Source organism: Nestor notabilis, unplaced genomic scaffold, assembly GCF_000696875.1.
Source record: "Nestor notabilis isolate BGI_N333 unplaced genomic scaffold, ASM69687v1 scaffold4846, whole genome shotgun sequence".
NCBI classification, from domain to species: Eukaryota; Metazoa; Chordata; class Aves; order Psittaciformes; family Psittacidae; genus Nestor; species Nestor notabilis.
This window is the reverse complement of record NW_009931360.1, coordinates 18,287-43,061: the sequence shown is the minus strand read 5'-3', so window position 1 is coordinate 43,061 and position 24,775 is coordinate 18,287. Positions and strand designations below refer to the sequence as shown.

Below are 24,775 nucleotides of genomic sequence, written 5' to 3'. Positions count from 1 at the left end.
TACATCACTGGGACTTGGAACTTTCCAATCCAAACTATTCTATGATTCTCCAGCACAGAATGCTCAGCACTGTCTAGGAAAATGCCCAGATTTCAATGGCATTGCTCACGTGAGTGAATTTACTACTTTGTGTCTAAGCCCTATCTTCAGCTGACATCAGGAAATCCCTCGAGGATTTGTTCTGTCACTCAGTGGAAGGCTTGCTGACATCAGTTTTAACGGGAATTCTGTCTGAATACTGATACCTGCTACCTCTGGCTTATGGATTACAAAGGTTTACTACGGGTTTCCACCCACAAGTCCAATGGAAAAACTTCCAGTGTAAAAACCTGGAAAAAGCAAATCCCTTTTCCAGGAGGAGCACAAGGAATTACTAAAATAGGCATTTTTGGAGCACAGTGGGTCCCAGGATCTCAAACGTACTTCACTTTGTAGGAGATAACAATGAGATTGATTCACTGGGGACTAACAAAGGAAAGAGACAAGAATATACTTTTAAAGCACTTCATCGTCTTCAAGAGGTTTTTTAAATGTACCTACTCTGTAAGAGTTGATTTCCAGCCGGTTCTTTGAGTAATTTACTCTTAAGATGTCTGAAACATCATTTACAAAAGGAACATGTCTGAGAGCACATCAACATGCACTTCAAATGTGAACTGTCATCAGGCTGTTCCCTACCATACTTCCAGGTACGGTGCACAGGAGGCCAATTCCTTCATTACACATTAGTCCTTCCCCAGTGTGCTATGACTACAGGCAGCACTGCTCTTGCCGGGTTATACACAGAGCGATGCGAACACTAGGACCTAAGAATGACAAACAGAGGGAAAGCTATCTTGAACTGTTAGCACTTCTTCTCAGGGTGAGGAAGCAATATTGACTTATTTTATTCCAGGGTACCTCTCCAAGCAGGCAGGAGGACAATAAAGATTGGATTTGAGCCCAGATCAAATCTTGTTAACTTCAGTCCCAGGCAGATCTGCACTGTAATCCGGATCAAGATTACACAGCAATTTACAAACGACAGCATTAATCTGCCTGTAATGGATTTATTTTTATTTCTACTATTAACCGATGATGTCAGAATGAATTCTGCTTTTCTGTGGTCTTTTTCTTCCCATGTGCATTGCTGCCGTAAGCCACTGCTGAAAAACATCTATTCTTTACATTTTCTCTTGCTAGATTTTTCTGTGGTGGTAGCAATGACTCCACACACAAATGAGGTTCATGTACAGGGCACTACCATAAGGGTCGTGATACCGCAGTTACAGATACTGCACTCATTTTCAGTGTAAATGAGATGGAACATTGACCGGGAATGTGTTTGGGATGACTTATTACTTAGTTAGCCTAGCACAACATGCTTAAAATAAAAGCTTCAGAGCATTATACTGGATGAAGAAATCTGACTGAAGACTGGCAAACAAGCTGCTTTTAAAAACGGGTAGTAGCTTAAGTAAAATGGATGAACAGCCTGAGAAAGTGAATTGCACACTATTCACTAGCCTATTATTAGCAATTCCTTGGGCCTGAAGTTAAAAATCACCACATACCTCTGACAAAGGTCAAGTCTTAAGGCAGGTGACTCCAGCACAACCTCAAGACTACAGAAATCCAGAGGGGTCAGGCGAGCTGCAGTGCAGCACATGCTGCACCGCACTGGCCGTACCCACACCAGCACCGGTCCCTCCAGCATGGGCTGCTGGGGCGCCTCTCAGAGCCAGCTCTTGCAGGGATGGAAACACACATCTGGAGGGTGACAGGGCTGAGAGTTATTGTCACTGTCCTCGTCTGACCAGCCTGCAGAGATCTCTCCTGAAACAGAAAGAATATAGGTAGAAATGCCTTTTGGTCACTGTGCTGTTCAACACAAAGAATGTCTTCATTTGAGGCACTCCACAGGGAATGTTTATGCTGGATTTCTCCTTCTGCCTCACTTGTCCCATCTGTGCTGTTTGTTCATTAATTTAAGAGAAGCCAAAAGGGAAATTTTCACTACCCTTCTGTCCTCGCTGTCTTGTCCTCTTCACTGCTCCGGGGCACGGCTGTTAGCAGAAGAATGGAACACCACTTTCCCACGGAGTATCCAGCAAATGGCTGAGTGCTGACAATAAGCGTATTTCTGTGCTCCTCCTCCCTCCTCCCCCCCCCCGCTGCGAGGTCTGTGTGGTGCTGCTCTACCCCGGTCTGGTGCACCGGCTCCACTGTGCCCAGGGCAGCACTACCTGCCCCTTGTTCAGGCACTGCTGCTCTGTGGGGCCATGCTGTGGGCTGCAGCCTGGCCACCCTCCCTCACCCCAGGACCTCGGGAAGTAACAAAGGCTGCAGCATTAGGGCTTTCCTTTGGAACACAGCTTTGTCTTATGGTCAACACGGTCCATGTGGTTGCTTACAAAGCCCCGCTATCAGGGATGACCCAGCTTCCCATTTGACCCTGACACTAACAGGGCTGCTCCTCTGGTTGCTGTGAGCCCTTTAAGTGCACTCAGATATTGTGATGGCAATCATCTGACTGGGATCATCTGTTCTGTTGCTTTTCAGGGACATGTTCTGTTGCTTTTCAGACATATTAAATACATACAGATCTCTTACAGAAGCAGGCACCTCTGTTAAGCATCATTGTGCTAAAGGCACATTAAGGAAAAGCATCCCATTCATAAAAAAAGCAACCAAATACCCAGCTTTCATTGAAGCTAAGTGGGTTTTGGGAACCCAGCTTTACTGCAGGTCACTAAAGACGTGCCCAAGCACATCAAGACCTGACACACATGGCATGTTTCATGGACCTCGCTCTGCATTATCACCCACGTTGCTTTATGAAAGAACTGAGAAGGCACAAAGCACGATGCACGCAGCTCTGATACCTGAGCCACCAGCCAGAACAGTACCAGCTGCACCTCTGGATACCCTCACGTGCAGATTCGACCTTACTGCTGGATACTATTCCTTAAGGAGAGTGGTCATGAAATATTTCTCCATTATTCATCTATCTTTCTGTCGTGGTTTAAGCCCAGCCGGCAACTTGGAACCACGCAGTCGCTCGCTCACTCCCCCCCTTTTCCTTCCTCCCCCCGCTCCCGGAGGGATGGGGAGGAGAATTGGAGGAATGTAACTCCCACGGGTTGAGATAACAGCTCTCCAGTAACTAAGGTATAATACAAACCACTACTGCTACCAATAATAATGATAAGAGGAATAACAAGGGAAAAGGACACAACCGCTCACCACCCGCCGACCGATACCCAGCCTGACCCGAGCAGCGATCTGGGCCTTCCGGGTAACTCCCCCCAGTTTATATACTGGGCATGACGTGCTGTGGTATGGAATAGCCCTTTGGCCAGTTTGGGTCAGGTGTCCTGCCTCTGCTTCCTCCCGGCTTCCCCTCCTCTCTGGCAAAGCATGAGACTGAGAAAGTCCTTGGTCAGAGTAAACATTACTGAGCAACAACTAAAAACATCGGTGTTATCAGCGTTGTTCCCAGACTGAAAGTCAAAAACACAGCACTGCACCAGCTACTAAGAAGGAGAAAAAATGACTGCTGTAGCTGAACCCAGGACACTTTCCTACGCTGAATTTCCAGTACTTCTCCCCTTGCTTTTGCTATTGTTTGGACACACTTTATTCCCAGCTGAAAGAACCACAAGGAGTGAACCATGTACCACAGTGTTTACATACTTTTACATTGTGCACTCTCTTCTAGCTCCTAATTTTCATTTCCTTGACATTAGTATTCCGTAAAGGAACTGTTAGTTCTAGACTAGAACTATTAATTTTTGCCTTTTGGACAATTTCCAAGCCTTTCCAAATGTAACATTTCAACAGCACTTTGTCCTCTCCTTACCTACAGTTCTTCACTCCAGGGTCTGCAGTTTGACTTCTGTCCTACAGCACGTCACCCCTCACTGTATTTCTGTGACACACCGCAGTGGAAGTGTTTCCTTTGGCTCTTGTAGAGAAATTCTCAAGAAGTCAGTACCGAAACATCTTTAAAGAGCTACTGAGACATAACAACACTTAACGGTGTAAGGAGATTGAAGCAGCCTAAAAAGATTACTTTACCCTCCCACTCTTCACCATGTGCTGGAAGAACACCCTTCCCCACAGCTTGGAGGCTTACTGCATTTGCCTTACCATTACTATTTGAAAAAGAGAAAAAAGCAGCCAATTGTTTAAATAATCAGAGTACATAAATGTTAACAAGCCTGGTAAAACTGAGACAAATGAATTGTTCCTGCATCTGTGAATGAATGCTGATGTTCTCTTTCATTAGTTGCAGTATAACAATATAATTTTAAAAAGAGTCTGTTTCTTATTATGATTTAGAATACTCATTATTCTGGTTTCTGAGCTCCTAAACGTGCAGCACAATGCTCCTTGACACCTTGAAGCTATTTTATTTAAAGGAGACAAGCCTGTTGAACTTTCATAATGTTGTCAAATTGAGTTTGCAGAAGACAGTAAACAGCGGGTGCAGGTTGCCCGCATTCTATTTCTTGCCCCATTGATCTAATGTCCTTATTGAGATAATGAGCCCTATGGAAAACCCACAATCACATAAGGTGTTGAATACAGGTTGTAACTACAGCCTCAGGTAGGTTTACAATGAGCAATATGAGGGATCACCACTGTAATAAAGCCTTCCTATTTTAAATTACTATTAGAAGTACATAGTTTTTCTTTCATTTGTGATCTAAATGCAGCCACCTAGAAGTTAAGGGACTTCTTTCAAAAAGCAAAGGCCATCCACTGAGGGAACTCCTGCTGCCACAGCACAGAATTCAGCTGTTGGGACTACCACAATGCAGGCAGCACTTCTCAGGCCTTTGCCACTGTTTGAAACGTAGTGAGAAAATACCAAGAACCTGTTCAGCGTGCAGTAGAGCACTATGTGCTTTGATTCTGCAAGGAAACCTATGGGGGTTTCTGAGGGCTTGACTTGTTCTCTCAAAAGTAGTTTTTAAATTTAAACTCTAAACTGCTTGTGTTTTCTCCCCTTCTCCTCACTCCAGCTCATCAGGCCATATGCCTGCGGGAAAGACATGACTAGAATATTGATGCTAACACCTCTGGAACCAGCACTGCGGGCACATAAAGCTGCCAGAAGTAACTGTTGCAAAGTTGCAAACACTGCTAATGCTGTAGGGTTCCAGTGGGCAGGTCTCTCTTCAAAACAAGGTTTCCAGCTGGGTAGGCAGAAAGTGATGAGAAACATTGCAAGAGAAAGAGGAAGACTAAGTTGTTGTGTATCAGACACTGCAGCTTCTCAGTCATTAGTAAGCAGGGTGAGGCAAATAGGCTAGGAAAAATGCCAAACAAGCCAGAAGTTTTAAATGTGTAACAGTAGAAGCAGGAACAGAAATCCCCCTTCTCCCATTCTTCAACATAAAAAGAGTGCAAGCTTGGCTTGCTTTGTGCAGCCATCTTGATGAGACATAAGTGCTGCTCTGGAAGCACTTTTAAAGACCACCAGAGGCTATCCTTAGTAACTCAGGAAAAAGGTTTACACATTTTAGTTGTGGACAATATGAATTACAGTAAGAATAGTTACTGGGGAAAAGAGCATCTGAGTTTCTCCACTAGCAAAAGGAAGTTGTTGGATTAAAGATTTTTTTTTTCTTCCCTCAAAAATGTGTATTTGCCCTTTAAACTAAAAACTCTTCTAGAAAAATAAATCCCATATATGATAAAAGCTTTTATGATGTGACTTCTGCTGAGTAATAAAAGCACAACTTTACAAAATAAATAGGCTTTTATCTTTGTAGAAACCAATGTCAGCATACAAACCATTACAGTTCAAAGATTAGTAACTTGTAACTACATATATTATCACAATATAATCAATCCTCTGCTACTTTGCTGTGGAAATGCTAATCAGAAGTTCTGGATTATGTCTTGCAATACAGTAAGCATCATCGATCTCCATTATGATTTCTTCACTGTTCTCTCAGGAGAACATGAGCACACTGACAAACAGCAAGGTTGGCAGTAAGTCTGAGCAGCGGTCTGGGAGATGTTGTACATCATAACGCAATCCCTAAGCAAGAGGTCTTTCCACAACAGGACAGATTCTTAGTTAAACAGCTTTGAGTCTGATGTAGAGTACTGGCCTGGCATCATCCATGCTGCACCACCACAAACCATCTACTCTGGCCTGTCCTGAGTGAAAGCAATTTAAGGAGCATAAAACCATGCCAAAGAGGCTGGCTGAGTAGTCCAGAGCACCCCTCAAGTACAGCTGTGACTCAGACTGGATACACCCATGAAAGGTACTTTGGGTGAAAGGTAGATCCAGGCACTTCCCCCTGTGTGTCACAGTACACTGTGTGTACCCTTACCTAGTATGTGGCTTTGATGTTTTGCCCTGTTGGCCATCTTACGAGTTGCAGTATCTATGTACTGTGCATGGCAGAGGAAAGCAGTACAGTGCACACCAGGAACGGAATCTATATGAGTGGACTGTAAATGAGCAAACAAAAGCCTATCTTTTTCTTGCCTCCATTTGTTTCTCCGTAGACTATAACATATCCAAAATACTTCTGTCTTTTACAAAATGCCATCTTCTTGTACTGGCAGTTCCTAAACACAGTGGTGAGTTGTCCAACTATTCCTAAAGTGTTGTGTGGCAAGACTTAATCACCAAGGAGAGGACAAGAAAGAGAGAAACACACTGTGTAAGGAGACCGCAGTGCCCAATGAAGCAGATAGCAGGAATAATGCTAACCCATTGCTTTTAATATTGTCAAAGATCAAACAAGATACTTTATTCTACAGGTTATTTGTAGAAACCTATTTTTTTTTAACTCACCCTTTGAAGCATTGTTCTGACACACACCACAGCAGATAACTGGAATGCACAGGAAAATCCTGTGTGATCTCAGCTCTATGTAAAAAGGTCTTAAAAACCGGAAGCAGGGTTTTTAAAGCATGCTTGGCTTAAGACACTCAACACTAGTCAACTGGAGATACTCATGTATTATTTTAGTTCACATTTTGCATATATTACTGTAACACTCCCATAACAAAATTACAAGACACATGTTCTTGCGATAGTCCAGTTTTAGGAGGCACTACAGAAGTCTCAGAAAATCAAGAAGCTGAAAAGATTACAGAACGGAAAAAGGCTAACTTAAGTGTTTATCAACATTTTTATTCCGAAGCTTGGAGGATTCAGACATACTGTTATAGGTTCAGGTATACTCTTCTATGCAAAGGCATAAAGTCATATACATTCTAAGCAGAAACGCAAGTAAGCTGCCACTACTATTTTATACTGTTAAATCTCAACTTTTTCACTTCTTAAAAAAAAGTATTAAAAATTTTGTTTGGAGAAACTTCCAACCATTTCAGAACATGTGCCTTTCCTGAGGGCAAAGGGTGCTGGTTTTGCTCAGGACCAAGTTCCTGTTAAGTATTCTTAGTTTCAAAACCAACGAGGGCTGAATGCATCTTGAACACTGGAAAACTAATCACACCTGTCAAAGGGAGTAAGATACAAAATTTTTGCTACCTTTCCACGAACAACTATCTTGATTAGAATAAAAATAAACCAAAAAGGCCTTTCTGCTAGTAGGTAGTACCCATTTAACAACACCTCACATGTTACTAGAAGAGACATGTTTAAACCAATCTTTGAGTAGATTTCTTTAACTACAGGAAAGTCACCTTAAACATTTCCCCCCACAATCCCCTAACCCAAATCCTTATGGTCATCAAAGATGTAATGCATTATCTGGGGAATATACAAAATGCCAAAGTCAACAACAGCTCTCATGTAGTATTTAATGCTCAGACTCTTGCGGGGTGGGAGAAAATACGGTTACAATACATGTGATTATGTTTACAATACTTAAGAATGCAAAATCAAATCCAACTCTGATACCATAGGCTGTTGTATTTATCAATCTTTCAGATGATACTAGCTTTAAAAATACTGTAAACTGATCTGCGTCTAGCAAGGTTGAAGTGAAGAACGCTCACTTCTGCAGGCATTCCAGCTCCGGAGGCAGGTCACAACCAACATAAACTCCATTCATTAAACTGTATTCCAACAGTGCACAAAAACAGGGATCCTGAAAGAGAAGAGGAATGTTTAAATCATGCTGCTCTGTGAAGTGAATTTTCAAACAAATTAACACTGCACATGAATATAGGAGATTGAACAGGACCTTTTCCAGCAAGAGAACTCTACAAATGCTGCAAGCATGGCCTAACACTGGAGGAAGACTTACAGCTGCTCTAAGTTAATATATTTGTTGCACACAGGTGTGGAGGGACTGAACTTACTATTCCAACCATTTCTGGAATACTGATTTCCTTTTTATCTGAAAAAAAAATCAAACATAACATCAAGAAAAGCTCACCTTATTCCCATGTAGGGACCATGCATGGGTTCAAAAGGAGGTCACCTCCCTGGCAGGCAGTTATTTTAACTGGGAATAATCACTTCTACCGAAAGTGAAGCAACTGCATTTTGTGACGAATATGATTGCATTGCATGAGGTTATCAGAACATGCTTACTGGACCTGCAGCCTGCTGGAGAACTTCAGCTCTGAAGTAGGATGCCATACGCACGTTACAATTTCCTTAGTGTCTGGAAGTCTACTGCATGGGTGCCTGAACTGTTCAAATTAGAGGAACCTATGGAGTTCCGGTATTCCCAAAGCCAGACTGAGGACAGCATACCAACTCTTAGCATAATCTCATGCTCCCTTACATCAGATTAACCCCCCAAATCATTAATTTACTGTGGCAAATACCAAAGATATAAAAACAAAACTTACTTTTGCAAGAACATGAGGATTTCCAATGACAATGAGCAAAGCTTTTGCTCTAGTAACTGCTACATTAAATCTCTTTGGGTTAAAGAGAAAGCCCATACAATATTTGTCATCACCAAACAAGCCTTCATGAGATCGCACCTAAAATTAATTATGGATAATTTTAGGAACAGAATAATGAGAAAGCAACTTACCTCGCCATAGCATGAATTTAATGTAGTATGTGCTTGTGCAGTAATCCACATCCAGAGCTCAGCTTCGGCAATGCACAAGTTAACTTCATAATCCAAATTGCAGCTAGCTATTTCCCACCATTGGCTTTCCCACAGGAAGTCCAACAGGCTGCTAAGGCAACTTCAGCAATTTCAACAGAATGGTGCACTGGTTTTATTTTAGCATCAGGACTATCCACTGTAATTTGAATCACAAGACACCAAAACTGCTTTCTAAACCCCACTGATTTTACCTTTTCAGTAGAAGAAATGCTAGTACTGCTGGTATTCCAAGTGTTACAATTGAATGACAACTCGCAGTGCATCTTTTCCGCAAGTCTTCTTCAGCAATCTCATCATTGTGCTTTGACTTAGAAAAAACAGCCAAAGCAACTAGTGTGCTGTAACTACTGCTCATTAAATTTTCACCTCTATCTATTTTATCTTGATAAAAGTAAGTTTTCATGACCAAAATAGTGAGTTCTTATAAACAGGAGTATGGTACATACCTAGAAGTACTTAAGAGAGAAACAATGCTGGATTGAAAGCTGTGGTATGATTGCAGAACAAAGAAAGCAGTCATAGTACCACTGCCCTCAGGAAAAAACCCCCGAACAAGACAATCCCACAAACTCTTCCTCCAAGCCATAAAACAACCTCCAAAACCAATTGCTCCTCCACCCCTGCATCCACCCTGCTTTCCAGTGCTTTGTTTGTTTACATGGCTGTTTTATCTTCCTCTCTTCTGGAAATCCTATGTACTCCTGTTACAAGTAGGCCAGTACTGGTCTTATCTTCAGCTACACATTCCTGGTCTATACTGCTCCTTTGATCAGTTTGCTGTGTATGCCACTACTCAAACTTACAGGCTCTGCCTATTCTGTACATTCTTGAACGGCCCTGAGGGACCTGGGTCACAAACACCTCAGGAGCTCCACATTCCAAACACTTCCATCTTCTAACTTTAGAGACTGCACCAAAACCGCATTACCATTTGGAAAAAAGCAAGTATATGCACACTTTTTTTGTATTCTGAACTGAATTCCACACTGCAGAAACACAGCTATGTAGAGTCCACAGTGGCCACCAAGTCTGAACCCTCAAACGCAATCACATACGCTGACTTGGTATCATTTGCTGATGTTCACACTATTAAGTTAGGCTTTCTCTAAGATTTTCCCCACTGTTTTTTACCCCTGATCCAGCAGAGATTTTTACTTCTGTCCAGGAGTTCAGTGTGCTTACCACAGCGCACATTTGATGGCTGTTGTCTCAGACTGGTACCATGTATCCTGGTAGCAAGAAGCTGTCTGCAAAAAGCCTCAGCCGCTATCAGCTGACTTGTCAGCTGCTGCTTACACTTCTCAACCCCGCACTGCTTTCTCCTTAGAAGCACAAAGAAAAGTCTCCTGACAAGAGCCTCAGCCAACAATCTTACATGCCTGAGAAGACAAAGGACATAAAAGTAGGATATAAAGAAGCTGCTGTAGCTTTTCCCTTTATGGGGTTTTCACATGAATTCAAATACCAGGGATACGTGCATGTGCTGGAGTAATATCTAGTATTTAGAGAGGGAGCTGGCATATGCTTGCATTTAACCTCAGCTCAACTTTGGGAGTCTTCTGAAGCCTGATGTCTCTGCTGCTACAAATAGTATTTTCACACTCTAGTCAACTCCTGAAAACTATGACCTCAACTTTATCTGCCACCAGCAAGTAACATGCACTGAGATCTTTCAGAACAGACATCCATCTACTGAAGCATATTGGTCATCGAGTTTGCAAAAGAAGATGAGAGACAGCTTCCAAATAACAACAGCAACTCCCTCCCAGTACTCTGTGACAATCCTCTTTCCTCCCCTTGTCAAATGCAAGGAATGGGCTCAACACAAGTACTTATGCATCATCTTCCCAAACACATGGATCTTTCCATTCTCACTAAGTGAAGGTATATTATCTGCATGAAACTCCAGAATAAATTCAGCACGAATACCTACAAAGGTTTAAAGTTTAACTCAAAATCACAGATGCTGTACTGCTTCCATGCACCTAAAAATAAGCTGTTTTCAAACACTGTGACTGACAAAATACAGCTTTTAATTTTTAATTTTTTTAACTTTTAAAGCGAAAAGGAACACACAGAATTAGACACGTACAAAAACTCTCTAGAGGACCACAACAAATATACATACTGTTGATAAGATGACCACGACAAATATACATACTGTTGATAAGATGACAGCTGTGTACTCCTGCCCTTGAAACTCTTCTACTGAGCCAACTTTAATGTCTGCCAAATCGATACTTCTGAGAAGAAATCTAATTTTTTCCACCTACCAAAAAAAAAAACAAACCAAAAACCAAAAAACAAACCAGTGTTTGAAGGAATTTACTTTTACATTTGAGAGTGGATTACTTCAAAATTGAAACATACTCTGTATACGAGTATGTGATTTAACAGAGAAGTCTCAGGGGATGCCTATGCCACGCTGAGCCATCATCCACCAGTAAGGTTTTAAAATCCAACAGTAATTTTTCCTGAGAAGCATCACACTCATTACACAACTGAGAAGGTGCTGTACTCGCTACCATCATTGAAACAGAAATCAACAGATTTTTTTAATAATCTGGATTTTAATGAGAAGAACAACTTAGATCCATAAACCCTTTTCTTTCAATACTCATTATATCCAAACCCATGCTTACCACAGACGTGGCAGGGCAAGCAGCTTCCCCCAGCCCCTCAAGATGACTATGCAGATTGCACCTTTGCCAGCTGCATCATGCAGTTAAAGACAGAGGTGAGATGTGACCTTAAGTACCCTCCCCAAAAGAGAAAGAGAAGGAGTCCCGTGCACCGGAATGCTGCTGTGTGCGAGGTCACCACATTACAATCTGCTAAAAGCTGCTTGGAGAGCATATGCTAAGAGCTCCAAGAAATTTACCAAGAAACCACGCCTGGCTAAGCTGGGGTTTACAGCCAATGACTACTTTCTCATCAGTGTTCCTGCAATACCAGGTGACTTCCTTGAAGCAGACATTATTCTTCTTTGTCTTGCACCACAGGCAGATGAAGGACATAATTGTATTAAATGATGTGAAATGTTCTAGGGAGTATAAGAGGTTCAGCCATGTCAATATATAAATATTTAAAAACAAACAGTAACTGCAAACACAGGCAGGCACATACACCTGACCAGAAGGATCAGTGTATTTGCAAGTGCAATCTCCTCAGAAGCGGTTGGTCTTTTCCACACAGGTCATGCTGTGTGGGTTGTTTCCCCCACATGCACATACAACCCACACATGCAATGCCATGAAATCCCAGATGTGAACAGGAAGGAAAACAAGATGCATTGCCCAGAGCATCTCTGGAAATGAAAGGAGATGTAGCCTTAAGTACATGACGCCTGCTTTCATTTTAAACAGATGTGAATATAAATAGTTTTAAAAATAATGCTCAGCATTTGAAGTTGACATTCAACATTCTCTACAGGTTTAAATAGCAGCACAAACTTCAAGTCTGACTACAGGACAGCTAAGTCATCCCAATTCTTCTAGTTTCTTCAAAGCCATAGCAAGGTGACATGCCACCTACTTCACTACATTTCCATTTTGTTCCAGTCCTCAGTGCAGAAAGTGACAGAATCAGATTGCTGCTCCAGCTCTTGGATAACAAATTCCTGACTCACACTCTTTACTCCCAACAACTGAAAATTCTGCTTCCAAAACTGCTTGCCTTAATCATTTTCCAATTTTTAAAAGTAAAAAGTAGAATGCTACTACTGCTGTTTTTCTCTAGGTTTAGATTCCAATGGAAACACCACTAATGATTGATAATACACTGTGTAGTATGACACACACCAGCAAAGTTTTGAGATATGCCTCCCTGCTTTAACAAACCACAGCTACAGTGTAAAACCACAAGATGAAATACAGCAACTCTGAAGTTGTTAGACATCAGTTATACCTGTTTACGATATGGTGTAATCACTCCAATGTCAGTCACTGGCACTGCAGTGTACTCACTTTTAGCAAGGTGAGAACAGTACTGCATTACTTGAACTGCTTCCGTTGGATTAAACCATGAAGGATTGTGACTTTCACGTGTTTCACTGCCCTGTATTAGGGGAAACAAGATGAGGAAGACCAGGTGCAGAAGTGACTATTTAGTAATAGATTATTCTTATACATACTAAATGCAAATGTTATATGCAATGTTATATACAATTTGTCTTCTTCCCTATACACCCTTTCCAATGAACAGTATCACCTAACTATTTTTTGTTAAGCTTGAGAATTTATATGACAACAGTGCTTTAGGTGTGCAATAAAGGAGTTAAATGTCAGCTCAGAATAACATACATTAGCACATTGGTATCCTGCACTTGTGCAAGGTAGAAGAGCTCAAAACCAAGTCTCTTCAAACAGTGGATATTATCACTTTTTACTAACTTCTAGGAAGACTGAAGAAAAAAAAAAATCTTGTTCTAAAGTACTGTTTTTTCCTCTGCCTATTTAAGCCTTAATACTCCTCTCGTTTTAGAGGCTTGTATTCATTTGAATAAGCAAACTCTCAACAAAAGCAATCTAAAGGCATCTGACTGTAGCTGCATCTTGGTTAATCTGCTATGAATTTAAATTTGTGTCAAAATGTCTCCACAATACACTGCAATGGGCAGCTGCTCAAGTTCTTAGCAAACGTGTGACTTTAGTAGTTGTTTCTAAAACCAGATGCTCAGGAAGTCATATTACTGGCAAAAGAGAGTTTCTTGATTTTTCACATCCTTTCTAGAATTTATTCTAAGGAAAATTCATTTAAAGAAAATTCATCTACAACATCAGCAAACTTCTATCAGGCCTCTTCATATGTATTTTCACTACATGAACATTTTACATACCCTTATTCCATGAAAAATTAGTGGAAATCCCTTCCTGGGCAGTTTCCCCCAACGCAACAAAGAATTTACTACTGAAGTGTCTGCACAAACTTCTAGCTCCTTATGATAAAACAATTTTGATGGCAAGGCAAGCAATGCACGATGTGACCTGTAGTTCTTTGTCAGTTTTGTGATCTGCAAAACCAAAACCTGAAATCCGTAACTGAAACGGATAATTATTCATTAGACTTCACACTACAGAGGTCCCAAGCTCTGAAGACAGGCTGAGAAAGTTGGGGCTGTTCAGACTAGAGAAGACTGTGTGGAGACCTCATAGCAGCCTTCCAGTATCTGAAGGGGGCCTATAAGGATGTTGGGGAGGGACTCTTCATCAGGCACTGTAGTGACAGAACAAGGGGTGATGGGTTTAAACTTCAATGGGAAGTTTAGATTAGATTTTAAGGAGGAAGTTCTTTACCGTGAGGGTGGTGAGGCACTGGAACGGGTTGCCCAAAGAAGTGGTAAATGCTCCATCCCTGGCAGTGTTCAAGGCCAGGGCATGGTGTAGTGTGAGGCGTTCCTGCCCATGGTAGGGGGGTTGGAACTGGGTGATCTTAAATTCCTTTTCAACCCAAAACATTCTATGATTCTGTGATTACTTTACCATCCTCTAGCATTTAGTTTTTCTAAAGCTGCTGAAGACCTGTATTGAATGCAAAAACTGCAGGTGTGATCTACTCTAAACAAATAAAAAAGCAGTTTTTTGAAGGACCATCTCTTTCCCCTCCAGGGAGGGGAAAAAAAGGAAGAAAGATAAAACCAGGTGAATGTACTTGATAGATGAATTCGTTTGAATGGGGTTTCCATGCATGTAACCTGTTTGTTTTTTTTTTTTTGAGGAAGTCTTGACAGGCAGAAAAGGAGCATTAAAACAGCTGACAGAGGCCAGAAATGTGTTTGTCTTTAAATAAAAGAAGAGCCTTAGGAAATAATTCCAGTCCATAATAAGCAGCTCAAAAACCAGTATGTCCCATAAAAAAAGACTAACATGATAGTCAAACTGAAGTCAAATAATATCTTTAAAAGCCCTCATACTTCCTGCTGTCTCATTATGCCAATTCTATTCAAGGATTGTATAAGGCACACAGCGATGAAAGTTTGCTGTAACAGGTTTTAGGAGGAAGTATGACAGGTTTTTCAGTAGGCTGAACCCAACCTAAAGCCTAGGGCCAAACACCCCACTTTCTCCAATAGGTCTGCAAATAGATTTTTTTCCCTCCTTTGCTTACATGGTCATCTAGTCATCTATGCTCTCCAGTCATCTGTGCTCTCAGTTTAATTCTTCAGAGTGTATTACCATGAGAATAGGAAGGCTTAGTAAGTTTAACTTCAGCCCTGTACTTCAGATTCAGACAGTAAGTTAAAGCAGTTGAATGATCTGTGCTTGTTTATGTACTATGCTACCTCTGCCTCTTAATGCAGACTTTGGGTACTTCACCACACAAGGTTTTGGGAAGCCATACTTCAGAGGAAGAGGTGATAAAAAAACCCCTCAAATCGAACAATCAGGAACCACTTTCTTTTCCTTTCTGAAACATGGTGTTCGCAAAATTAATCTTTATGTTTAAACAGAAGGCTTTTTTCTAATCTTTCTGTCTTAATAGTAGAATCTGCACTCACGTAAGTCATGAAGTTACAGTAAATGTGGATCATGGAGATGGAAGGGAATTTTAAACCATTATTTAGAATTCTGCTTTGTGTACCATATTTGACTTACTCTGATTAAGATTAGAGAATCCCTTCAAAGGAGGGTTTCAACATGCTGGAGGACTCAGCATCCTTGCTATTCAGAGTATATATTCAAAATAATCAAGGCTTCCTAGAGAACTAATGCTCAAGCTAGACTAATCATTAAAAGCATCAGGGAGCAAAAAAGTAGTAAGGAAACAGCAGAAACCACAGTTACTCCTTTTTTGATATATGTAAAATTAAAATTGTAGTTTTACTCACCAGCAAAGGATTATATGCTCCACAGGCAGCAAAAGCATCCTTATCCCTCTGATATATCTCTCTTGATGTCAGTCTTTCCAGAAAGGACATGTTTAATCCAAAAGTCAGTGCAATTTTAGATTTTATTACTGGCCCTAACTGCTTTGGATCTCCAACAAGAACTATCTATATATGGAATAAAAAAAAAAAAATTAAAATCCATCTTGTATTATAAAAGTTATTAAAATGTAATTTCAGTAACAACATACACAATTCAGAATGAAAAGGACAACTGATATGAAGTATTCTGCTTTCCTGAAAACATCTAATCTGTCTGCATGGGCCCAGGACAGAAGTACATTGTTGTCTTAAACTAAGGAAGTGTATTTTTGTTTTGACATCTTCCACGCAGAATTCTATCTTACCAATGTGGACTTGTTTTGATGTAAAACTACTCATGCAAGTGTGGCAAGCAGATATTGTGTATGAATAAGATTCATTACAAGTACTCAGAATTCCATACTCATTACCAGGAAGTTGCTGCTTGCATTCACAGAATTAAAAACAGTGGACCAAAACTTTCTTCCTTTCAGCAAATGATGCCAAGAGAACTACCTGTCCATTAGCTTCTGATATCAACCCAATAGGAATCAGGCTCTCGGGTTCAGTTGCTTGTCCGGCCTCATCCAGAATCACATGAGTGAAGTGTCCAAGCCTAGAATTAAACAACATGAAACCAAAATAGGGCTGTTTTCAGATTAGTTCATTCTGCCACCCTGCGGCTGACCTCAGCAATTCTGTTAACTTCCTTGTCAAGCGTGCCAGCAACTCCATTCACTGAGCAAAGATGGGTATTTTCAACATGCAACATAGAAAAAAAACCCCAGTAACTTCAATTTGTCATCTGTGCTTTTACTTACGTCCTCCAATATACACAGCCACTGGTTATCTTAATTAAAGCATTGTTCATACTAAGGTTAAGACACTCGGAAAAGCCTTCCTCGCTCTCAGTTTCCTTCGGCTATTTAATTAGAACAGTGCACTTGGTGGAGCCAAGACAATCCCCAGGCTTTGTTTCTAACAAACAACTCAAGACAGTTAGGCTTCAGAGTGTCCTTTTACAAAGTTAAAATCAAAATCAGAGGAAGCTTTAGTTACCAGCACTTGACATGGTACTTTTGGAGGGGGTTTTTTTTGTTTGGTTTTTTTTTTTTGTTTTGTTTTTTTTTGTTTTTTTTTGTTTTGTTTTGGGGGTTTTTTTTTTTTTTTTTTTTTGGGTTTTTTTTTTTTTTTACAGTTAAAGGTGACTTGGTAAAAGCCAAACATAACATAATTTTCAAGAGCAGTATCATTTCCAGGACTCCCACTTAATGGAGGAAAAGTTATCGTGTCAAAAATTTCTAAACATTATTCAAGATAATTCTTACATTTACCACAGAGAAAGTCTCTGGCTGAAGTATTACTAAAACAAAGTTGTTTGCCAGGAAGACAATTTCAAAAGAGATGTACATCCAATAAACTGTATTAAAAAAGCTGAAGTTATAGTACAGAGGGTATATAAAAGCTCTGGGCTTTGTACCACTCAGCTACCTCGGTGACATTCCTATCTATAGTACTGTACCGTATTTCTGCTTGATAAAACATTCCTGCACTGCTGCATGTGGTAATTATTATCCTGAACCATAATGCCTTCTGAATATCATCACCATCCTTGCAGTACGGTTTCACCATGTCATTAATTTGCTGCAAAAACAAAAAAGTATTTTGCCAAACAAAATGCCACTCTAAACCAAACTGTTTGAATTAAAAAGCCCACTGAAAACTACTTTAAAAGCTGAGCAAAACACTTTGATTTAAACCCATTCATACACCAAAATGAATTCTTCATTAATATGCCTAAAGAAAGTAGCACATATGCAAGACATCTGTGGGTTTTTCTATTGTCAAGATCAAAATTGAGCATATGGGATGTTTTGTATACTTACATACATATATAAGCATATACATATATATAAAATGCACACACAATGTGTGTTGTATAAAGATGCCAATCCTACTTGTTTACTTTTCTGTGTAAGTAGTCTGAGTCTGGAGACAAGGCTTAAAGTCTGTTTCTGAAGTCAAGACTGCTTTGTATGTCAAAGCATCTTACATTAAAAATCTCACTGATATGCATGTGCTGCTTGTGGAGTTAGGCACAAGGAAGAGGTCAAGATTCTGTGGTTGTACAATCAAATTAAGGATTATGATCAGCATTTTCCAGTTAATCTTCTGGAATAGCTGAAGCAGTATGTTTATAATCTGGATCCTAAACAAGCCTAACCAGCCTAATAACCACTGACAGTTACCAAATCAGTCACTTAAGACCAAAATATTAAAATGGAAATATGAACTGGCAGATATTTTATCATATTTACCTCTTCTGACCTGAAGCTAGCATTAACTCGGACCATACTTCCTGGTTTTAACAGATCGCTCTGATGCAGCCGCAAGCAAATCAGATCTGTTGCAGCATTTGATGGCGCACAAACCAAAATTCGACTATCTGGTAGCATGTAATGTATCTACATTAAAGAAGATGGACATTAAAAAAAAAAAAAAAGAAAAAAAAAAAGAAAAGGTTATTTAGAGAAGTAGCAATAGCTTTGCCCAATTTATTTCACTGAACACAGAATCCTGAAGTTCTGCGTACGTGTTATATTCATCCACCCTTTTGTAGCTCAAGACCAGCCATGCCAGTCACAACTACTCTCAAACCGAGTGTACTGACAGCAGAATCAATTCACTGTTACCATATTAACGTATACCCATCCTTCACAAGTGTTTTATGCCCTACTGGAATCACAAGTTAGATATTGTTCACTAAAGTTTTAAAGACAAAGACAAAGTGGTTTGAAAATGAACCATTCAGGAATTCTATTAAATCCATTTCAAGATCATTCCTTTTTCTCTGAGCTTTCGAAAATGATCTTGGGAAAAACTCCCTGGGGAAAAGTAAGACGGTACTTACAGAATTGCTCTAAGTATCCCAATACTGAAAAGATTATAGATGACTTGTCATCCACCATTACCTGTAAAATAGCTTCAATTACTGTTACTGTTTTTCCAGTTCCTGGTGGTCCAAAAAGAACATAGGGTGTTGGACGGCATTCACCACTTAGTATCCTTTTCACTGCCAGTTTCTGTTGCTCATTCAGCATAGGATTGAAAAATTCACCAGCTCTCCGTTTAAGTGTTCCACTTTCGCCAACTATAATCAAGATAAGCAGGTATTAGAACTTCACAGAAATATTTTTAACACAGATTCAAACAATTTCAATTCACATTATGCTTCAAAAAGCTGTCATTTTCTTTGTGTGGTAAGAACAAATGAAATTCTCAAAAATTCTGATTTCATAGAATAGCGTGTAGGAAATAAGCCATTAGTATCTCAGGAATGTATTGGTTCTTTAATAAAATTGAAGGCCAGAAAAGGACTACGATTATGTAACTCAACAATCTTGCAAAAAACCTCTATTCTGTAATTCTAGCATCAAGCTCACTGTTTTGGTCCTGAATCAGCAAAATCTCAGTAACTTTCAGTAACTGGTACTGCAGGCATAGTACCAGTAGTAGATGACCAATAGTAAGCCAAAACTACCAAATTTTTTTCCTTAATCCTGTCTGAATTAGTGTAGCCTTAGCTTTCCACAGCAGAATCTTACCAGCCCTTGAATAGAAGTGCATTCTAGGTAATCCATTCTGTATTTCTTCAAGCATCCTATTGCTACAAAGTGACTAAATTTCCCTCTTAAATACACTGATATTTAAATTCACACTTTCCAGGAAAGTACAGGAATGTTCTGAAAAGCCTTTTAAAGATATAGCATCTTTGGCAAAGCAGCCATCCCAAGGATGAGACACAGCATCCCAGTTGCAAATTGGAAACTTTGAACATGACCAAAAATTTTCCAGTAAATGACAGGGAGATGATAATTTACTGGATACAAATACATCAGTAGGTGTTTGTTGTCCCCACCCTGGCAGTGTTCAAGGCCAGGCTGGATGGGGCTTTGATCAACCTGGTCTAGTGCAAGGTGTCCCTGCTCATGGCAGGGGGGTTGGAACTAGATGAGCTATAAGGTGCCTTCTAACCCAAACCATTCTACAAATGGATGTTTAAGTAAACCACAGAAAGACTCCAATGAAACTTCCTGCTAGTAATGTTCTAGAACGTGTCTTTAAAAAGACAGGGCACAAGGATATCTCGAAAGTATCTCAGTCAGCCCTGGTTTACTGAAGTGACTGCAATCCTGAACTAATACCTTATATTCAAGTATAGAAAGTATACCAAGTTGGCTTGTTTGCGCAGCTGCTCTCATCACATCTGGCATGTTCATCTCCCTTGATGCCATGCATTTTGACTGTTTGTTCTGCAGTTTTTTCACCTGAAAACAGCAAGTGAAGGTAAATGCATTTGTTAACTTTAACATGCAGGCAACTACCTTCATTAACACTTTTTGAAGTTGCTAGGTTTCAATTTTTCCCATTATATAAAATACTGTGAAGACAGAAAGATAGAGTAGTAGAAGGTGCCAGGAATTCCCACCTTCAATTTCAGATTTCTAAAAGACTGGTCTATGATAACATTAAACGTTTATTTCACAAGTATTTTTCAGGCTCAGATGAGGATTTTGAAGCCATAACTGAGTAACTTGTTTCCTTCCACAAAAGCTAACATTCACATTCCATACGAGCAAGCAAGATGATACCTCTCTTTCAGATTTCAGCATAGAAGAAAGCTGCTTATAGAGAACATGGTGTTTGCAAGGTTCTGGACCAGATGTGTCAATCATCTTAATAATACTGACGCTATTTTGAGGGGTAAGCTATTATGAGGGGTCCACATAATATTCTTCACCATCATTCTAGTCAAACAGAAAGGCCCCAGAAGAAGCAGGCATCCTGCAGAACAATAACTAGCTGTGTTGCTGCTCTCACCAGCATGGTTCCAGGTCTATGCACAGGAGCAATCTGACTGCACATTATTAACTGCAAAACCAGAGATGTGTCCAAGTTACTACAGGAGGATGCAACAGGAGCAATACTGTCTAGTGGTCTGTAACGAATTCCCACCAGGAGGAAGACAACATGGATGAGACTTCTGACAAATAACTGACATGTGACCTAATCACAGGCTTCATGGAATTTCAGTCACATACCTGTTGTGATTCACCCAGGAAATGCCTAGAATATCTAGACTGAGTTGGTGGCAGCTTCCCCACGTAAATGGCTGACACACTGATCCGAAATAACACTCAGCTAGACTTGCTGCTCATACACAGGAAAGTGCACGTGTCCATATACCAGCTTTTGTTGCAGAGATTGCAAAATTGGAGGAAGGCTAAGAAGGTGAAGCAAGAGAGTCAGAACTCTGGCCCTTTTGGAGCAAACCTGTTTCTATAAGAAATCACCAAGTAAAATCCTCTGGAAGCTAACATGTGGGGCAAAAACATGCCTGGGAGAGCTAGAAGTTGTGTATTGAGAGATCATAAACCAACCATCCTGCTGTACAAGATCATGAGGAATTTCAATAGAAGGCCTTGTTTAGCTAAGCTTGTAGCTATACTTAATGAATTTGTAAAAAGCTTATTACAAGCAGGGAAAAGGACAAGACAAATTATAAAACCACTGTTTGGACAGTTGGATAAATTCAGGAAGGTCAAAGAGATCAAAGTACAGCTGAACCCAAAATGTGTCAGGAAGAGAGCAGTAAGAAGGATTTAGAATATGCTGTGGTGTAAGAGAGACAGTTCAAGGATCATGGAGGCTCACAAATAGATAAGAGAAGACAGAAGGGGAGGACCATGCTACAAACTGCTCAGAGAAGCTGGATAGGGTAGATGCGGGTTGCCACACTGACAGAATTGTGGGCACTGCTGCCTATCATCTACAATAAGAAATAATTAGGACCAGCCAGGGAATATTTCTAACAGCAGGAGAAAGTTAATATTACTCCAATCTTAGATGTACAAGGAAGACCCAGGTAACTATAGCTCATCAGCCTCACTCCAGTCCCTGAGAGTATCATGGAGCGTATCTGTGTGGATTCCATGTCTTTCACATGACTGGAAGAAAGGGTGACCTGGAATAGTCGACATAGCTAAACCATAGGGCAGACCTTTCATGACTAACCTAGTTTTCCTCTATGACAAAGAGACTATTATGTGGATAAAAGAAAAGCAGTCATTGTAATATTCCTTGACTCAGCAAGGCTTTTGAAATTATTTATTTACCATGTTATTCTTATTTGTAGCTTGAGGACACAGTAGCTAGATCCACAGACAGACGAGTTGAAAATTCACTGAACTACTGGACTCAAAGTGTATTAATCAATAGCTTGATACTCAGCTGGAAGCTGCTCGAAAGCTAAGAACCCCAGGGTTGTTGGGACCAATATTATTCAGTACCTTCATTAATGAGATCAAAATAACACCCTTGACAAATCTGCAGACAACACAAAATCAGGAGTCATACCTCAAATGCATCTTCAGTTCAGAGGGACCATAAGAAAATTCATGAAATTCAGAAAGGAGAAGTGAAAGCTCTACACCTGGGACTGAATAACTGTGCGAACCAAAACAGTCTGAGAACACAGTGGCTGAGTAGTAATCCTCAGCCCTTTCCAGGATCCTGGGCTACTGTGAACACTACAACTGTATATGAGCCACTGTCATGTTCTTGTTATCAACTGGAAATGCTGAGAGCGCTCAGATTTTAGTTTGGCTATGAGGAAGTGAAGAGGCAGTCTAGTAGCCGATGATGGCTTAAATCAGAGTTACAGAAAAAATGAGACAAACTCTTCCTTGTAGTGACATAACAAGGGATCACCTCTACCTGTTGCGGGCAGAAGATTCATACTGGGAATTCAGCAAAAATCTTGAGTGGAAAGGTGGTGAAGTACAGGTTATGTAGAGGCTGTGGAATCTCTAGACAAAAATAATGAAACACCTCCCACCCTCCCCCAGGCTGACTCAATTTAGTGATGATGACAGACCTGCTTCAAAAAGAAAGGAGGACTAGAAAGGACTTCAGAGGGTTACCTAAGAAAGATTTCTATATATTCTTCATGTAATTTAGCAGTTAAGAACCCTGGGTAAATCCGCTCAGAATAGGACGATTACTTCCCATCATAAAACTAGGCCCTGCCACAGTTGACAAGACTTAAGCATCTACTCAACAGTAGCTATGAAAACTAGCCTAAGGCAAATCTGACAACTGCAATTATAATCATACAGGTTTTTTTATAAGCACTTGCCTTAGCTTAATAGTATTAGTTATCATAAAATCGCCTGCCCAGGCAGCAAAGACTTTTATCATCAGAAAGCAGCAGAATACAACTTGGATTCTTTGATACGCCATTATGCAATTCCTTTCTAACAATAGCTGTACAGTAGGCATCTGTTACCAGTCTGAATGGCAGTCAGCATTTTAAGGAACATTTACAGAATAGATACCTTACTTTCCTGCTGGGAACATTGTTCAACGCCATCATCAACAACACAATACTTAACAGTATTCTGGGTCTTGACAGCTTGTGGTGATTGCAAGACAAGTCTTTCTGGAAATAACACTTCAAATTTAGAAAAAAAAAGATAGAGAGATTTGAAAGCACATTTCACTGATTAACATTACTGCTGACACATGAGCTTGCTCTAAGTTGCCAAAACTCATTTATCAGAACTAACGTAAACGTGGTAAAGAGACATATGAAGTTCATATGGATTGCTCTACCCAACCATACAGCAAATCAGTGCTTTGTAATAAATTCTGAGGTAACAAACCACTGCCATTTCACTTGCTATTATTCTATCAGTGTGATTTCTACATCTGCTATTGGCTCAAAACAGTTCAAGGCTTGTTTCTGCTCCTCTCCCCTGTAATGGCCAACAGATGAAATCACCCTGATGATACCTACTCTAGATTCAGAGAGTTGTTAAAAAAAAAAGCCATTACAGAAAACTCCTGTAAGTACAACCTACAATGCATTCTTCTCAGTATGCCCTGATGTGAAAGCAATGTAAACCACAAGAATCCCCACAAACTCACCCCTCTAGACAGCTTAAGTCAACTGAAGTGTACCTTTTTCACCCAGGTAGATAGCTTGCTCAACTGCCAACTGGCATCGCCTGCTAGTAATCCTGTTATCAGAATACAAATTTGTAGATTAAAGTGCTTATATTTCAATAAACTACTGCAGCATACAGCTACAAGGTATCCTGTAATTTTTACTGTGCACCAGTCCATACAGAGATATGATTTTTTTATATAAAAACCACTTTATTTTTTAAAAGAAGCACCTATTGAGAAACACTGCAGAAGTGTCAACCAACAGCTTTGCTATGAAAAATATTAATACATGTATCCTCTAGCCCTTCAGTGAGACAAAGATGGCCTGGTGTTCCAGGCTCAGATAGTCTTGCATGGAAGTTCTCTGCAAAACTGATTTTACAGAGAGGATAATGCAACTCTGTACAGATAATAACATCTCACAAATGAAACAAAACCATAAAAGGACAGGTGGTTAGCATCAGCAAGTTTTGCTCCCCCTGCCCATACTCTTGCAGCCATATTGGTGTACTTTTTTTTGCCTTAAAAACCCTCAATAAACCAAAACCAAAATACCCTACCTCATATCCTCCCCTGGCCACTGCACTGCCTGGCACTGGCGCATTTAGAGACGCTTAAGAGAAGAATTATTTGTATATCATGATTACAGCTGCAGTCTTTTACTGATGAATGTATGAAAGAGGTGAAAGAGTTGGCAAGATCTTAATTATGTCCTTCTCCTACCTGTATCTATCAAAACAACCAACTGACAATCACGTACATTTTAGAAGTCAATTTACTAAAGGAATCATTACCTGCTGCTTTTTTG

At 40.2% G+C, this 24,775-nt stretch overlaps 1 protein-coding gene across 1 annotated transcript in view; it reads right to left on the bottom strand.

Annotated features, from left to right (window-relative positions):
• Window positions 1-7,973: 7,973 nt before the first annotated feature.
• The window catches only part of MOV10L1 (Mov10 RISC complex RNA helicase like 1), a gene marked incomplete at its 5' end in the record, with an annotated part of 33,621 nt that continues 16,819 nt past the window's right edge, over window positions 7,974-24,775 (bottom strand). Inside the window, 13 exons of the mRNA XM_010015845.1 lie at window positions 7,974-8,069; window positions 8,782-8,919; window positions 11,215-11,322; window positions 12,960-13,109; window positions 13,891-14,064; window positions 15,880-16,044; window positions 16,474-16,573; window positions 17,480-17,601; window positions 18,276-18,422; window positions 18,930-19,108; window positions 20,255-20,285; window positions 23,355-23,470; window positions 23,980-24,038. Coding sequence (XP_010014147.1) covers window positions 7,974-8,069; window positions 8,782-8,919; window positions 11,215-11,322; window positions 12,960-13,109; window positions 13,891-14,064; window positions 15,880-16,044; window positions 16,474-16,573; window positions 17,480-17,601; window positions 18,276-18,422; window positions 18,930-19,108; window positions 20,255-20,285; window positions 23,355-23,470; window positions 23,980-24,038 — 1,585 coding nt within the window. The remainder of the gene's footprint in view (window positions 8,070-8,781; window positions 8,920-11,214; window positions 11,323-12,959; window positions 13,110-13,890; window positions 14,065-15,879; window positions 16,045-16,473; window positions 16,574-17,479; window positions 17,602-18,275; window positions 18,423-18,929; window positions 19,109-20,254; window positions 20,286-23,354; window positions 23,471-23,979; window positions 24,039-24,775) is intronic.